This window comes from Erinaceus europaeus, chromosome 1 (genome assembly GCF_950295315.1).
Source record: "Erinaceus europaeus chromosome 1, mEriEur2.1, whole genome shotgun sequence".
Lineage (NCBI taxonomy): Eukaryota > Metazoa > Chordata > Mammalia > Eulipotyphla > Erinaceidae > Erinaceus > Erinaceus europaeus.
In genome coordinates, this window is record NC_080162.1 from 196,087,083 (window position 1) to 196,105,110 (window position 18,028).

The following is an 18,028-nucleotide window of genomic DNA, read 5'->3' on the forward strand; positions in this document are numbered from 1 at the left end:
ATGCCACATTAAGACCAGGCACTCTGTAGCATGCCCATATTCATATCAGAGGCTGCCATGGCAGGCTACAGCTGTCAGCATCAAGTGCTGACGTGTATCTTTGCACCTGGGGGATGCGTCTAGAGTAGTAGCAGGCTTAGTCTCCTGTGTGCACAGGAGATAAAATGTGTGAGGGTGTTAACAGGCTGCCAGGGTGCATGAGACCTCACCCAGTTCTGAGAGTAGAAACACCACAGTCTGCTGTGCTTTAGGGACATTATTTCCAGGTTTACGCTTGACCCCATTTCCTACAAGCTTCAGCTGTGATCACCTGCTGGTGCTAGTCTGAGCTGGCTGTAGCTCAGACTCTATCAGCTGTTACCCTGTCCTGCTGTCAAACACCTCCCAGTTCAGCAGGAGCTCCTCTGGAGGAATGGAGCTGGAGGGCAGTAGTGATGGCCATCTGTTGGTATGCATGAGACCCCTTCTGTTTCATTTGGTTTAAATCCTCCCTGCTTAACACTATTTTATTTACATAACCGCTGTTAACAAGCACCTCCCTCCAGGGCATTGGTTCAATCCCCAGTTTCATGATATGTTTTTGCTCCACCCCCCTCCTTGTCACACCCTGATCCCTTCTTTATCACACCCTGATTTTCACCAGTCACTTTTCTCTCCATCCTCTCTATGTCACATCCTGTTTCCACCTTACTTGGCAAGTATATATAAAGACAGCATTGTGAGTTTTACTGTACTTTACCTTGAGTTTAGCTTAGCTCGTCTTAGATTGTGCTGCGTCCTGCATGAATAAAGAGATACTGCCTACAGCTCAACTATGAGTCCCTGGTCGTCTGCTACCCGCCCGTGAAGCCAGCCCGGTGAAAACAACCTAACCCGTCAAAAACGACAGCCATCTGTGCTCTCCTGGAGAGCTCCTACTCCATAATTGGTGCTTGATGGGGTAAGCGTATACTATGTATAGAGAGCGGTCAAGTCTCAGGTTTAGCAATTTAAATTAATTGAAGTCATTCTTGTAGCATTTTTAGTCAGGAAAAGATAGTTCCCCAAAGCCTTGCCATCAGGTGTTTCCTTAAAGGACTCTAGTCATTTTTAGAACTCTTCTGGGCTGGAGTAATGAAGGTGGGAGAAAGAACAAGCAAAGTAATTTGGAGTCAAATCTTAGATTGATCCTGGTGTTCACTAGCTAAATGACTACAGCCCCTTGGTAACTAACATCTCTGACACTTTCTCTGTGATGTGATTGTCCTCTGACACAGTATCTCTGAAGATGACACTCAGCTCTAATTACTGAGTGTGTTGCAAATTCAAGTGACTAAGGCCATTGTGCAACTCTCCTGGAAGTTAGGTATTTACTGTTTCAAGAGGCTACCAGGCAGCCAGCTGCTTTCTATCTTACCGCCTTTCAGTCACCAAATTGCAGATGCTACCATGATGCCACCCTTACTTCCCTGGGCAGATGACCTCACCAGTGTGTCCCAGAACCTCACCTCTCCAGAGCCCTGCCCCACTAGGGAAAGACAGAAACAGGCTGGGGGTATGGATCAACTTGCTAACACCTATGTCCAGTGGATAAGCAATTACAGAAACCAGAACTTCCACCTTCGGCACCCCATAAGAAATGTTGGTCTATACTCCCAGAGGGATAAAGAATAGAGAAGCTTCCAAAAGAAGGAGATGAGACATGGAACTCTGGTGGTGAGAACTGTGTGAAATTGTACCTCTGTTATCTTACAATCTTGTTAATCATTATCAAATCACTAATAACAAATTTCGGGAGTCGGGCTGTAGCACAGCGTGTTAAGTGCAGGTGCAGGGACCGATGTAAGGATCCTGGTTCCAGCCCTGGCTCCCCTCCTGCAGGGGAGTCGCTTCACAAGCTGTGAAGCAGGTTTGCAGGTGTCTGTCTTTCTCTCCCCTTCTCTGTCTTCCCCTCCTCTATCCATTTCTCTCTGTCCTATCCAACAATGCCGACAACAATCATTAACTACAATAATAAAGCAACAAGGGCAACAAAAGGGAATAAATAAATAAATAAAATTTAAAAAACTTCAAAAGGGGAGGCTTATTCATTTTTCCTTCACAACTATCTCTTGTCTAGATCCTTCTTCTTTCCCTCTTCCTAGACTCTCATCTTAGCAAGTATGTCATCCTCACTGGTCTCCCAGCAACTCCAGTTCTGTGGCCAGAACAATCATTGAAAATAGAAAACAGATTGTGTTTCACATCTGTTTGAAAGACCTGCCTGACTCTACATTGTCCCCAGAATAGCCAACAGAATTGAGTCTTCTGACTAACTACCTCATTCCCAGCTAGTGTCCCTATCCCCATGGAGCCAAACATCCTGAAATAGCCAGGATTCGCTAACTCTTGAGCTCAGTGACCCTGTATATCTCTAGATATCTTTCATGCCATTCCTTACTTTTCTGTCTGATCAATTAAAAGAAATTATTAGTGGTTTAATAATTATTAACAACACTGTAAGATAATAGGGTTACCATTCTACACATTTCTACCACTAGAGTTCCCTGTCTCTTCCCTTCCATTAGAAACTTCCCTGTTCTTTATCCCTCTGGGAGTATGAACCAACCTTCTTCATGGGGTGCAGAATGTGGAAAGTCTGTCTTCTGTAATTGCTTCTCCACTGAACCAGGACATTGGCAGATCAATACATACCCCCAGCCTGTTTCTATCTTTCCCTAGTGGAGCAGGGCTCTGGAGAGGTGGGGTTCTGGGACACATTGATGATGTCATCTGCCCAGGGTAGACAGGTTGGTGTCATGATAGTATCTGCAATGCGGTGGCTGAAAAACATTAAGAGATAAAAAAGAACAAATTATTTAATAATCAGGAACCTAAAAGTACAAACAGAGCAAGTGAGATTTGGGTTCTCCATTTTGAAAAAAAAATTAGGAAGTCTACTTAAGTGAGTCACAAGGGGCCCATGACTTTACTAATTTTTGCCTGAGCCTGACCACTATACCATGCTGGTGGGCTAAAAGTATTCTCTGAGAAGATAGTGTCAGGGTTGAGAATAGGACTAGAAAGCTGTATCAGGGAGGAGAGTCTCTCCCAAATATGGGGAAAATATATAGATACTGTTAACTGTAAATCTGGTCTAGGGCCCATATCTTTTATTAAATTTGTATTAGGAGAGCTGGGCAGTAGCCCAGTTGGTTAAGCGTACATGGCACAACCACAAGGGCCAGCATGAGGATCCCAGTTCGAGCCCCCAGCTCCCCACCTACGGGGGGGGGGGGTCACTTGGCAAGCAGTGAAGCAGATCTGTAGGTGTCTTTGTCTATCTTCTTCTCCTCCTCTTTCTCTTCCCCTCCTCTCTTGATTTCTCTCTGTCCTGTCCAACAAATACAACAAGGGCAACAAAATGGGAAAAATGGCCTCCAGGAACAGTGGATTTGTAGTGCAGGCACTGAGTCTCAGCAGTAACCCTGGAGGCAAAAAAATATATATTAGTGATTTAGTAATGATTAACAAGATCGTGAGATAGCAGGGGTATAATTCCACACAGTTCCCAACATCAGTTTCATCTCCCATTCCCTCTATTGGAAGCTTCCAGATTATTTTTATTTTATTTTATTTTTATTTTACAAAATTGCATGTCAACAAGGGTTTGAATTGACACCATTCCCACAACCAGAGTTCTGAATCTTCACTCTCCCCACTGCAAGCCACCACAGTTCCCCCAAGGTTGTAGACATGGACCAACCATCTTCTCTACAATTATCTATCTGTTCACATTTATACATAGTTGCCACATTTTTCCCCTGATTCAATCCTCTCTTCCCCTTCAAGCCACTCATGACAACATTACTACCTCCATATATCCCTCCCCTTTTTTCTTCTTTCTCTCTGAGTTCTGATGGAGTTCAGAACCCTCTTATCAACCCTCTTATCCTCTTCCTCCTATTAACTTCTCCTCTGCTGGAAGTATGGATCAAGGTTATTTTGGGGGTGCAGAAGGTAGGAGGTCTGACTTCTATAATTTCTTCTTTGCTGGACATAGGTGTTGGCAGGTCCATCCATACCCCCAGCCTGTTTCTAACTTTCCTCAGTGGGGCCCATATCTATTTATATTTGCTCAATTTTTTATGTGTCTAAACTAAGGCCAAATCTTGCTTTCTCTAAGAAGTACTTCCTGATGACCCTCAACCATCAAGGAAAATATCCTTTATGTTCCTAATCAAACCCAGATATTTCCCTCTCCTAATCCTTTGATCAGGATACTAATACTGTCTATCTGTGACACTTTCAACATTAAACTTTTGGAGTACTGGGGATTTTGTCTCATCTATTACTGGAATATGGAAAGTGGTTGAGGTTCATAATGATTTGGTGAATTCTTCAATCCCCAATTCCTCTTCGTACAAGCATTGCTGTGAACCAGAGCGACAGAACCTTCTGACTGTCTAGTGATGGAAATATAAACCAGAGTCCTTTCCTCCAAGGAGTTCAAGCCCTAGTGAAGAAGGCCCATTGGAGGGTGAGCTATAAACACCTCTGTCAGTTCCACTGAAGTTCTGGGAGTAGTTGCTGTCTGTGCCTAGTGAATCTGATAACCCTTCCTCTTGCACAAATCTTCAAGAACAAGGCTAGAGTACATGATGGACTCCTGGAGCCTGGCATGGTGCAGGTGCAGCCAAGAGAATCTCCCCAAGTGGTTTGCTGATGCCTCTTGGTTCCGCTGACCCTCTGACTATAAGGAGGTGTGCCCTTGTGATTTCTGTATTAGACAGTTGCTTCATACCTCTTGTTGCCTCACATCAGATCCATTTATCTCAGGGAATTTGTTTTTATGTTTTCTCAGCCTTTATTTATTATAGACACATTCCCTTTTCTAGTGATATCCTTTGCTGTCACGCAGTCAATGGCTTGTTGTTCACATTTTGTTCTGTTTTAGTCTTTGTTTTTATTCATTGAAATTACTAATAGTGGAATCACAAAAGAGCACATGTGTTTGCCTCTTTTCAACTTATCTCCCCCAGAGGGTGTGGACACAGTGTGGAAGTATACTCTATAGTCTTACAATCTTGTAGCTCACTATTAATCATAACTTAAAGATGGCGGGAAATCTTCCACATATAACTGTTAAAGGAAAACCCAGATGAAGGTGACAATTCCATTTTTTTATTATTTATTTTCCTTTATGTTGTCTTTGTTGCTTTATTGTTGTTGTAGTTATTGTTGTTGTTCATGTCATCATTGTTGAATAGGACACAGAGAAATGGAGAGAGGAAAGGAAGACAGAGAGGGGGAGAGAAAGAGAGACACCTGCAGACCTGCTTCACTACTTGCGAAGTGACCCCTCTGGGGGCTCGAACCCGGATCCTTACGCAGGTCCTTGCGCTTTGCACCATTTGCGCTTAACCTGCTGTGCTACTGCCCGACCCCCTGTAATAATTCCTAATGATAGTTGGAAGTTTGAACTAAAGAACAAGCCAAGGTGGCTGTTCTCACCCCTGCTTTCTCACAAGTTGGTAGTGGGCATGCGCCCACCAAATTCTGAGCAGACTTGAAGAGTAAGAACCTCCATTTATAGATTTACCAGGGGGTAGGATGCTGGCACATCTGATTGAGTACACATTACAATATCCAGGGACCCAGATCTGAGCCTCCAGTCCCTACCTGTAGACGGAAAACTTTGCAAGTGGTGAAGCAGTGCTGTAGGTGTCTCTCTCCCTCTAGATTTCTGGCTGTCTCCATCCAATACATAAATAAGTAAATAAATAAACGTAATGCAATAAAATCATAATAACAATAAAAAGCTTCCAGTGTCCAGACACCTATGTGAGATGTGGCAACACTATGTTTAATGATCTGACCCCAGGACCTACCCTGTGACCCTGCGTTCATTTCTGACAAATCTCAGATTTGTTCAGTTATTCCTCACTATCTTAAGGAAATAAAAACCAACTCCATTGACATTTTACATTTGTGAAATCTGATTCTGTCCTAGAGTACCAGTTCACTAGGATTTAAGGTTTTATGTTCTTTCCTGCTACATTTCCAGTACTTACTTGTACTTACTTATGCTTGGCACAGAGTCAATTAAAAAAAAAAAAACTATTGAGTGAATAAATGACATTCCTGGACTGACTCTACTGCCACACTGTGCTATGATCATCACAGTGGAAAAACTATCGACACAAAACTACTTTGTTGAGTTTTTTCTGCATGTCAGCCTCCCTGTGAAAAGCCTTGTATCACATCAGTCAACTTCACAACATGTTTGTGAGGGCCATCCTAAAATACTCCCCTTCCCCTTAAGGATGAATGAATTGGTACACAGAGATCATCAGGAAACTTCCCTGGAAGTTAGGATACACCTCAGGACATGGTGGGTAGGCTCATAATACCAGACTTGTCTGACTCCAGTATTCAAATTTCTCATCAGTGCTAAATCCATTCCATCCCTGCCACTCCTTACACAGGCCCGGTAATCCAGAAATTCTGAAAAATATGTTGAATGGAAACATGCTTTCTTTAGAGAGGATTTAGTGGTAGGGTATAGTTCAGTCTTCATGCTGTGAGCCTTATGAATACATTGCTGTTTATTCACAGTAGTGCTCCTGAGTGTCAGGGAAAGCAAGCATCATGCTACAGTTTCACCGGTTAGGTGGCATCAGTGCCAAGGGTTGTGTTAGCCCATAGGGGGAGCAAAAGCTAATGAAGCCTATTCTAGCCTTTGGTTGCTTTTCCTTTAACCTACCTCAGACTCTCCCGTTTCCTGAGAGAATGATTAAAGCCAACATGTCACCCTCTCAAGCTCTGGTTAAGCTCTTCTGAGCTCATTCTTTGACTCTTCTGACTACCCTGTCTACAGAACTCAGACCTCTGTTCCAGGCTGGTCCAGACATTTTTGTGGGGAGATGTGGATGACGATGTGAGGTGCTGGTGTTGACTCATTAGTAATAACATCTCCAGCACCAGTTTCCTGTCATAAACTGAATGATGTGAATTCAAGAAGCTCTTGTAATTCTCCTGGAAGTCCTACATGATGGTATCATTTGCCCTGATTTTTTAAAATTTTTATTTATAAAAAGGAAATACAAAAACCACAGGATAAGAGTGGTACAACTCTACAAAATTCCCACCACCAGAACTCTGTATCCCATCCTCTCCCCTGATAGCTTTCCTATTCTTTTTTTTTTTTTGCTTTTATCTTCTCTTTCTTTTTTATTTAATTTTTTTTAATTTATAAAAACGAAACATTGACAAAACCATAAAATAAGAAGGGTACAACTTGGTAGGGAATGTTTCATCTTCCGAAGGGAGGCTGGACAACATACTCTATGCTACACCTGAGGAAGATGGATCGATACTGGGGCAGCTTGGAATGTTCCTACTCATGACCACAGAATGTGAGTTCAGATCTACAGGGATGCAAAGGTCACATAGGTTCCTAAGCTTTCCTATTCTTTAACCCTCTGTGAGTATGGACCCAGGGTCATTACCAGCCTTCCCTGAGCAGACCTTGTGTCCTGGAGCTCTGCTTCCCCAGAGCCCTTCCCCACTAGGCAAAGAGAGAGACAGGCTGGGAGTATGGAACATAGCGGCGCACCGGCCATGGCCTGTTCCATAGTGATTGAGGAGGGCCCAGTCATAACGTGCTAGGTCAAAGCCGGGTTGACGCTTGCAGGGGTCTGTGATGAGGTGTTTGTTCTTTACCTCAGCTGACTGCCAACTCTGTTTCCAAGAGTCTGGAACAGAGAAGTTCAGTGTAGGCGTAGGAGACCAGATTGGGTGAGGAGACGTCAAGCATTGGACAGGGTGGGCGAAGATATCCGCGTATATTGGCAGGTCCGGTCGAGCGTAGATGTGGGAAATGAACTTAGATGATGCCGCATCCCAACGAATATCTGGCGGGGCGATGTTGCTAAGAACTGGCAGCCATGGAACCAGGGTGGAACGGATGGTTCCAGAAATTATCCTCATGGAGGAATAGCATTTGGAATCGACCAAGTGGACATGGGGGCTACGGAACCATCCTGGGGCACAGTATTCTGCAGTGGAATAGCATAATGCCAGAGATGATGATCGTAGTGTGGAAGCGCTCGCGCCCCATGAGGAGCTGGCCAGTCTTGCAATGATGTTATTCCTCGCGCCCACCTTTGCTGCAGTTTTTATGAGATATTCCTGAAATGACAGATCAACCTGCCAATGCCCATGTTCAGCATAGAAGCAATTACGGAAGCCAGACCTTCCACCTTCTGCACCCCATTCACCCTGATTTTACAATCAAGAAGCCAAATAATGAGACTTCCTGTGTTGTCTAGTCTCTCAGTGTCAGAGGAAAATTTGGGGAAGCTGAGTTAACAGCCCCAACTCACCCAAGCTCAAGGGTCATGACTGTCTATAACTTTTCATTCCCATTGCACGAGTTCCTCTCGTCTTAGAATCAAAACTAAACTGAAAAACACCTTTTAATTTCTGTGCTACCTTGAAGAAAGATTTCCTCACTCTGATATACTTGTCTTTAAAATCATGGAATGTCAAACCTTCAAAACTACACTCAAGCAAAATCCAAATGAAATTTCACAAACGTGAGTTCAGAAACAGGAAAGCTCTAGGTTGTGACTTGGTCTGCTGAGCCAGCCTGTGGGAGCACTGTTGCTGTGTGGGGCTTCCAGTTCCCTCTATGTCACATGGCTAGAACATCTTCTGTTTGCTCCCTGCTTGACTAGAGTCCAAGACTTCTACTACACTTATATTTCTTTGGGAAACACAGTGTATGTGTTTCTAGGCACCTTTTCCCTGGATTTGGAAGGGGAAGTAGAAGCTGTACATCTCTCTGCTCTACTGTTTTTATTTTTGTTTGTTTGTTTGTTGTTTGCCTCCAGGGTTATTGCTGGGGCTCAGTGCCTGCACAATGAATCCACTGCTCCTGGAGGCTATTTTTTTTCCCATTTGTTGCCCTTGTTGCACTTGTTATTGTTGTCATAGCTGCTGTTGTTATTGGATAGGACAGAGAGAAATTGAGAGAAAAGGGGAAGACAGAGAAGAGGAGAGAAAGACACCCAAAGACCTGCTTGCGAAACAACCCCCCTGCAGGTGAGGAGCTGGGGGCTCAAACCCAGATCCTTATGCCGGCCCTTGTGCTTTGTGCCATGTGCACTTAACATGCTGCACTGTCACCCAACCCCCACCCCCACTCTACTGTTTTGTGTTTTCTCCCTAACATGTAACTGAATGGTTCCCTCTGTTGAAATCTGGTATCCTTTATCTCTAGGCAGGCTGCCATCGCAGGAAGTGGTGTGTTTTGATTCTCTCTTCCATACTCCTCCGTGCAAACTCTCCCCTAACTCTTCACTTTTGACAGGTTTTGACCTGATGGATTTGTTCAGCATAAAGGAGATCTTAGGGAAGAGAGAGAATGGAGCCCAGAGCGCCTATGTCCGGATGGGATCTTTTCCTGTGGTGCAAAGGACTGAGTAAGTGGTTCTCTTTCCACACCTGTCCCTTATATCTTTAAAGAAAAAAAAAAAAAAAGACTGGAAGGAAGCCAGTTAACCATGGTCGCCTGTTGAACTCTGTGTAGGTTTCTGACCATCTCAGTGAGACCTCATGGAGATAAAGCAACCCAGTCAGTGATCAGGGAATTTGATCGGTTTCTGAGTGGACCTATTACCATTGACTTTATTGGTTTCTTGATTTTCCAGCATTCACTTCTCCATACAAAATTGGTGCTATTTTTATGCATGCCCTTCCCATTATTTTATTCATAGCTAACATGCATAGTTATAGGTACATGACTCCTTGCTTAGACCACACATTGCATTACCAGGGAGACGTAATAATACCACCCAGAATCAGAGTCCTGCTCACCAAGAGAAACCAAGTGTCAGTATATTTTGGATGTCTGAACTTATTTGTTTATTTTTATTTATTTATTTATTTATTGCATAGAACAGAGAGAAATTACAGGAAGAGGGGAAGATGGAGAGAGAAAGATAGACAACTGCAGGCCTGATTCGCCGCTTTTGAAGTGACCCCACCACCACCACCACCACAGGTGGGGAGCCAGGGGCTTGAACTGGAATCCTTGCATGGGTCCTTACACTTCGTACTGTGTGTGTTTAACCTGGTGCACAACCACCCAGCCCCACAACTTACAAAATTTATCAGATGCACTTGCACCTTAATCATGTCATGATTTATAGCTGAAGTGAAAGTGTCTATGTCTCAGGGCAGGGGGGACTAGCATAATGGGCATGCAAAAAGACCTTCATGAGACTCTGAAGTCACAGGTTCAGTCCCCTGCACTACCATAAGCCAGAGCCCTATAGTGCCCTGGAAAGAAGAGGAAGTTTTTGCTTCGGGGTGTTGTTGAGAGGATTTTGCTGTAGAGATTTATCTAAAGTCTTAAATCTGTTGACTCTCTAGTTGTTAGCTAGTGATACCAAAATAAATGTTCCACTCAGCTTATCTCAGGGGATCTCAGAGATCTTCTGAAAATGCAATATTTTGTCATGTCATAATTCCTTTGCCTTAAAACTCTGAAAGCTAATTTTTCCTTGGCTTTTTAGAGAGCTAAAATGGCCCTTTGTGTGGTCTGATCCACTTGTACCTTCTTTTTAAAATTTATATTGTTTCTTTTGCATGAGACAGAAAAAGTTTCATGTGAGAAGCCAGAACCCCTCCCCAGTACATGCACCTCCAGGGACTGAATTGAACCAGGAGCCCCAAGCATGTGAAATCTGCTCTCCAGATGGTGAAATATTTCCCTGGCTACCTCATCCTAACCTTTGGTTTCAAACTTATCTTCCTCTCACATCAACTATCCTTGTTTAGCAGTTCTGCCTCCGTTCTGGAAACCAGTTAGTGTGGCTGGCCATTGGATAGCTCCCTGCTCGCTGAGAAACCAAGCCAGATTTCGACTGCAATTCTAGCAGGCAATTAGGCTTTTCGCTGAGAAAATGGCCATTAGGTATCTGTTGAAACATACATGGATATATCAAACTAGAATTAGAGACAGTGCTCTGCTAGATGCCAGTTTGGCAATGGTAGTTTGATACCAGAACAAAGAATTCAGATTTCTGCATGTATGTCATCATCTTTGTAATTTTTAAAAAAAATTTCTTTATTGGGGAATTAATGTTTTACACTCAATGGTAGATACAATAGTTTGTATATGCATAACATTTCCCAGTTTTCCATATAACAATACAACCCCCATTAGGTCCTCTGTCCTTTGTAATTTTTTTTTTTTTTTACATTATTTTGAGTATCAGTCAAGCATCAAACATTGTGTCAGCCTGTGATGGCAACCCTGAATCATAGGGCTAATTAATGTCCCATAGAATCATTTTACCAAAGAAGGATGACACAGGTCACTTTAACTCTATGATTATTTGCTTTCTTTTTGCCTATTCAATGGAGACTGTGGTCATTGACAACTGACTCTTGAGGAAGGCAGGTATTTCTAAAGGACCAGGGCTGCTCTCTCACTATTTTTAAAATATTTGATAGGACAAAGAAGTGGAGAGGGAGGGGAAATATATATAAGTATATATATATTTGGAGACATATATATATATATATGTAATGTAATATATATATATATATATATATATGGAGAGAGAGGGAGAGAGATGTAACACTGCTTTACTACTAGTGAAGCTTCTCTCAGCAAGTGGAAAATAAAGATTTGAAAGGGTTACTCTCTATATACAGATGCTGAGTGATGTCATTCTTATCACTTGGTCCTTTGGTCATTTTGGAACTTTACAAGGATGAATAGAGTCTAGAATGTATTTACCACTAGCAACTCCTCACAACACATACACCACACACAAACACACGCCTACTTCTGCCTTACTTTCCTGATAGAATGTTTCAAATTCATCATTCACTTGGTTTATAAAGATAACATAAAATTACAGAAAACTGGAATTTAATTAACTCAATCAAGAAATAAAGACAAGCATACATTAACACAAATGTGATGGAAGAACTCAGCATGAGGGTCCTCTGTTGAAGGTATAGTCTTTCTAATGAGACATTTGGAAAAACAGCAAAGTGTTCTGGATTATTCTTTATGGAATGCTGGATTGGAATGTGTTTCTGTGATGGATTTGTGCTCATAAAATGCTAAGTCATTCTGAGAAGGAATTTTTGTTTGATTTTAGATTTGTTTTAATGTCAAAACAACAAAAACCAAGTCACAACAGTAAATATATGACATTTAGAGAAGGAATAATATCTGCTTAATTTCTAGTGTTTTGAATATGTGTGCCTACATGCATACATACACTTGTGATATTAACTTGCAGGTTAATTTTGCTAACAGTAACAATATAAACAAGTTTTGTTTTCAGTATTCATATTTTTAAACTTGTCTAACACTTAAAGGGTATTTTATATACCTCATCTAATTTCTTTTTCCACTATAATAGTGTAATGTGAGATAAGTATTAGTTTTGTCATTATCTGGTATGAATTTGAGATTAGAAAGGAAGTAGTCACTTGTTTAAAACTATACAACTCATAGGAAATAAGAGATTGACCTCATACCCAGATTCTCTGACTTGCAATTTTTTACTGTTGTTGACAGTAGAACCATTAACAGTTGACATTACCTGTGGCACTTATGGAAAGGACTAGATTTGCTCCCCCCCCCTTTTTTTCCTTTTAGATAGTCTCTGTTATTGCCCATCCCCTCATCTCCCTGCAGACTGTCTTCTCCCCATTTGGCCATGACCCAGGTTGTCTGAATCTCAAGGAAGCCCCTAGTGCTCTGTGTGATGGGTATGAGTACTTGTGCCTGAGTGTAGTCTTGAGTGAGATTCCACTTAGGAGAATAACTTAGATCTACTGGACCAACCACAGAGAGGAAGACTTAGTCTTTGCTCACTGAAGTCTACACCCAAAGGGTCCCTCAGGGTCTACACACATCTGAGAACCAGAAACCCAAATGCCCACTCATTTCCTTTCTGGCTCTCCGGCTACATAACATCTACCTTTTCCAAGAAGAAGTTAATAATACCAGATTGTCATGTACCATTTGTAGACAATTCCTGTCCCAAGACACAAACTTGGCCCCCGTCCTTCCCCATCCCTCCAGCCAAGTTCAGCAAGTGGAGCTGCAGACAGCTGATTTTCAGAGGACTTGATGCCCTCATTCTCAGTGAGTGAGGCCATGCTCACCAAAAAAATTACATTCCACTAACCCCTGAGAATCTAACTGCCCTTGGTTACAAGAGGATCAGAACACATTCCTTTTATCTTCTTTCAAGGAATCCTGTTGTTCCTGAATTTGGAGGGCAGGGAAAGTTTCAGCACTGTATGGGTAGAGACTTGTCTTCTAGAAGTCCAAGGCTTTAGACAGAGTACGATATAGGGGACAGGGAACCCAAGAGGATACAGGGGCATAGTTGGGCCTTAATGAGAAATAGCAGACTAAGCAAAGCCTGAGAAGGCTGAGATTTTTAGCTGTATTTAAGCTGGAGGAAATGGAAATTCAGCATTTATAGTTGATTTTGTCAGGAACTGTGATGGTAGAAAATGGAAAAGCAGTAGGCTTGCAAAATAGCTCCCTTGAACAGTGTGTTCTTTCGCCATGTGTTTGACCCAGGACTGAGCCCAGCCCCCAGTGGCATCTTTGAGTTTTTCTCTGACTTTCTACCTCTCTGCATTTATGAAAGAAAGAAAGAAAGAAAGGAAGAAATAAAGAGGAGTGGGGTAGGGGGAAAGGGAGGATAGAAGAAAGAAAAAGGAAAGGCTGTATACTAAAGGGGCAGGTTTGAAGGGATTGAAGGGAATGCCAAGGGAGCAAAAAGTCCATCACTTTGAGGTCCAGATAAAAGAAATAGGAAGTAAAAAACAAACTGTAAAAGAGTGAAGTTGACTGAACTTGATGGTTGTAATAAAAGATACTGAGTAGGGAGTTGGGCGGTAGCGCAGTGGGTTAAGCACATGTGGCGTGAAGTGCAAGGACCAGTGTAAGGATCCCGGTTCAAGCCCCCAGCTCCCCACCAGCAGGGGAGTCACTTCACAGGTGGTGAAGCAGGTCTGCAGGCTTCTCTCTTTCTTTCCCCTCTCTGTCTTCCCCTCCTCTCTTGATTTCTCTCTGCCCTATCTAACAATGACTACATCAATAACAACAATAAGTATGACAACAATAAAAAAACAACAAGGGCAACAAAAAGGGAAGATAAATAAATATTTTAAAAAATTTTAAAATAGTGAGTTATTTATATCAGTTACTGCTCTCTTGGTTCAGCCTGGTGTCATCTGTGTCTCCCCCAGGGATGTGTTCCCACAAGGATTGCCTGATGAATACGCCTTTGTCACAACCTTCCGGTTCAGGAAAATGTCCCGTAAAGAAGATTGGTACATCTGGCAGGTCATCGACCAATATGGCATCCCACAGGTAGGAGCACGTGCCTTTGCTCTATAGAAGGAACAGCTTTTTGTTCCTTATAATGTGTATGACACCAAACTATACTTTCCTTCTTTTTTAAATTTTTATTTATAAAACTGAAACACTGACAAGACCATAGGATAAGAGGTGTACAATTCCTACTGCCAGGGTTCCACATCCCATGCTCTCCCCTGATAGCTTTCCTATTCTTTAACCCCATGGGAGTATGGACCCAGGATCATTATGGGGTGCAGAAGGTGGAAGGTCTGGCTTTTGTAATTGCTTCTATGTTGAACATCGGTGTTGGCAGTCGATCCATACTTCCAGCCTTTCTCTTTTATTCCCTAGTGGGGCAAAGCTCTGGGGAAGCAGGGCTCCAAGAAACATTGGTGGAGTCATCTGCCCAGGAAAGTCTGGTTTGCATCATGGTAGCATCCTTTAGAGGATGGAACATTCTCTACCATTGTTGATCCAAATTGAGGGTAAGGTCCTATGGGGTCCCCCAAAGGGGTTCATTATGTTGTTCCTGATGGAGATGACCAGTGACAATGGAGAGAGGGATCGTGCTATGCTTTCTATAGAGACCTCCATCCTGGGCAGAGAGATGAAGGGCATAGTGTGGAGGTCCAGGAAACTTCAGGGGGAGCACCACACCCCTGAGAGATGGAAGTTTTTCTCAGTAATGGTTACTCTCAGCCTAACCAGGGAAGTGGCAACCACATAACACCTGTGCCATGCCAGTACAACTGGCATAATTTCTTGATGTGGTAGAAGAAATGGGCTCTGAGTCTATCTGCCTGGCTTCAGATTTGCATTTCTTCCTCTCTTGGTGTGGGCGCTGAAACACATTAGTTCTCCAGGTGGTTGTTTTCTTAGCTATAGTGTAGAAAATAGAGTTAGCTACTATTAATGATCAGTATAAGTGTTAGGTAAAATAAGTCTCTGAATCATCAATAAGATATCATCAAGGGTTATCCCTTGTGATGTGTTTGGTTTGACCCTGAATGAAACTCTGAAGTCCCATCTTACTTCTAGTGTATTTTGATTTTTGGTTTCATAGACTATAGAACAGTTTTTCAGCATCACACATCTGAGTGAGGATAAATGTATCTTATGATTGGAGCCATCAGTGCAGTTTGCTGATTGCAGGGGCGATCAACTACTTGTGTGCTCTATCAGATTCTACTCCCAGGCTTCTCCCTTTGACGCACTTGACACTGTGTGTCACTTAGCATGTCCTTGATATCACCTACGTGAACTTATGGACACTGGGCATTATTGAGTGTGTCACAGTTCTTAGCTCAAGTTAGTCATATGTTCTCTAGGAATATGTTCTGCATATATACATATATGATGCCTCCCAGGTTATCAGTAGGTCTTGATGCCTATGGTACAAATCCACTGCTCCTGGCATTTATTTATTTCTCTTTCTTTCTTTCTTTCTTTCTTTCTTTCTTTCTTTCTTTCTTCTTCTTTTTTTTTGTTGTTATTGGATAAGACAGAGAGAAATTGAGAGGGGAGCATGAGGGGGATAGACAAAGAGGGAGGAAGAAAGATAGGCACCTGCAGACCTGCTTCATCGCTTGTGACTACTTCCCCTGTAGGTAGGGAACTGGAGGCTTGAACCCTTGAGAGGGTCCTTGCAGTTGGTACTATGTGCATTTAACGAGATATGACACTGCCTGGCCCCCTGCCATGATCCTACAAAAGAAAGAATTGCACCACAGAGAAACCAAGAAATTTGAATAACTTTTTTTTATTGTTAGTTAGTTTGTTTTGACCAGAGCACAGTTTGGTACTGGCTTATGGTGTTTTGAGGATCAAACACGGGACCACTGCACCTCAGGCATGAAACTCTTTTGTGTAACCATTGTACCATCTCCCCAGCCCAGGTTTTCATATTAATGAGAGGGGGAGATGGAATTTAAACATAGGCAGTCAGACTCCAAGTCTGTCTTCCCTCCACCATGCCCAGCTGATTCCTGTTGCCATCAGTCTGTCCTGCTGAGTTATTTTTCTGCCATACGCACAGTCAGGCAGAGATAAGCACAAAGTTTGTAGACTGAGTTGCTGAGTGATCTCACCTCCTGAATGTGGACAGCTGAGTGAAGAATCCGTAGTTCTGTAAAGGTCATTTGTCTGGAGAGCAGGTTCTTTCCCTCATCTCCTTTCATCTGAGGCCACACAGGTATTATCTCTCAGATTTCACCGGGCCTGGGGTAGAGGGACTGGGCCAACCAGCCATGACATTCCTGTGGGTAAGCCCACACCGCCCCCTGGTCTGGGTTCTCTTCTTTCATGGTATTTGCAGAAGTGCATCTTGTCTGTGTCTTCACTTCTTGGCAGAATGAACTGTGGGCTGAAATCCACAGAAGAGGACTGAGATGTGTCTGCCTTGAAGGACTTCAGGCACTTTTTCAAAGAGGCACCTGGAAGTTCAATTTTATATCACAGAACTGATGAGGGCCACCTTCATGCCTTGGGGAAATACTGACTAGACAGACACATGAGAAATGGAGAAAGGTCTGCCAGATAGGCAGTCTGGTAACAGAAAGACAGTGACAGCATTCCCATATGCTCAACATCACTATGGATCCAAAGATCTAGATGTTCATTTCTGTGACCTCATTTGGTACTTACAGCTATCCACCCTTGAAAGTGAGTATTTGGGGAAATGAAGGGGCTTGTCTGATTCCAGAACTGATGCTTGAGAGATGGTGAGAAGCCAGATTTTATAGGCTTATTGATCTGAGTCATGAAGCAGTAGATACACCAGTAGATACTTTGGTATGTTGGTGCCATTTTTGATTTATACCATGAGAGAAGAATCAAAAACATTGATAGGAACTCTATATTCTCAAGAAGTTGTGAGTCATGAAATTCAATGATATTAGACAATATTTTAACAAAAGGGACCATGTTTAATGTATTAGATAGCATGCATTAGAAATACTAGATTAGCAGACAAAGATTCATCATTTGTGTTTTTTATTTTTTATTAGAGACAGAGAGAAATTGCGAGAGGAGGGAGAGATAGAGAGAGAAAGAGACAGAAAGACACCTGCAGTCCTACTTCTCCTCTCCCTAAGCATTTCTCCTTCATCTGGGGAGCGAGGGATTGAACCCAAGTCCTTGCACACTGTAATGTGTATGCTTAGCCAGGTATGCCACTGTCGAACCCCAGCATTTTGTGTTTTTACCATAACTACAGCACAGCAGCAATACAATTAGAATAGATATAATTCCCTTTGGCTATACAGAGGCCACATGGGCTCAGAACAAACAAACAAAACCCAGAATACCATGGTGGCTAATTACCTGAATAACATCAGGAATCTCTTTTCAACTTAAGGGAATTTATTTATTTATTTTGCACCTTCCTATTGAATGTGCCATTTGTTGTCATCTATATATTTATTTATTTATTTATTTATTTTGCACCTTCCTATTGAATGTGCCATTTGTTGTCATCTATATATTTATTTATTTATTTATTTATTTATTTATTCATTCTTTCATTTTTGTTGTTATGGACTGGGATTCAAGAGGTGACAAAGAGAAGTTGAGATTCTGTTTAAAAGGATGGGGCAGTGCAGAGAATATAAGATGATAAAATGATCACCAATCAATGCCCATGTTCAGCAGGGAAGC

At 42.4% G+C, this 18,028-nt stretch overlaps 1 protein-coding gene across 1 annotated transcript in view; it reads left to right on the plus strand.

Moving 5' to 3' along the window:
- The window catches only part of COL22A1 (collagen type XXII alpha 1 chain), a 270,579-nt gene that overhangs the window by 51,706 nt on the left and 200,845 nt on the right, over nucleotides 1–18,028 (plus strand). Inside the window, exons 5-6 of the mRNA XM_060202364.1 lie at nucleotides 9,335–9,446; nucleotides 14,263–14,386. Of these exons, the coding sequence (XP_060058347.1) occupies nucleotides 9,335–9,446; nucleotides 14,263–14,386 (236 nt within the window). The remainder of the gene's footprint in view (nucleotides 1–9,334; nucleotides 9,447–14,262; nucleotides 14,387–18,028) is intronic.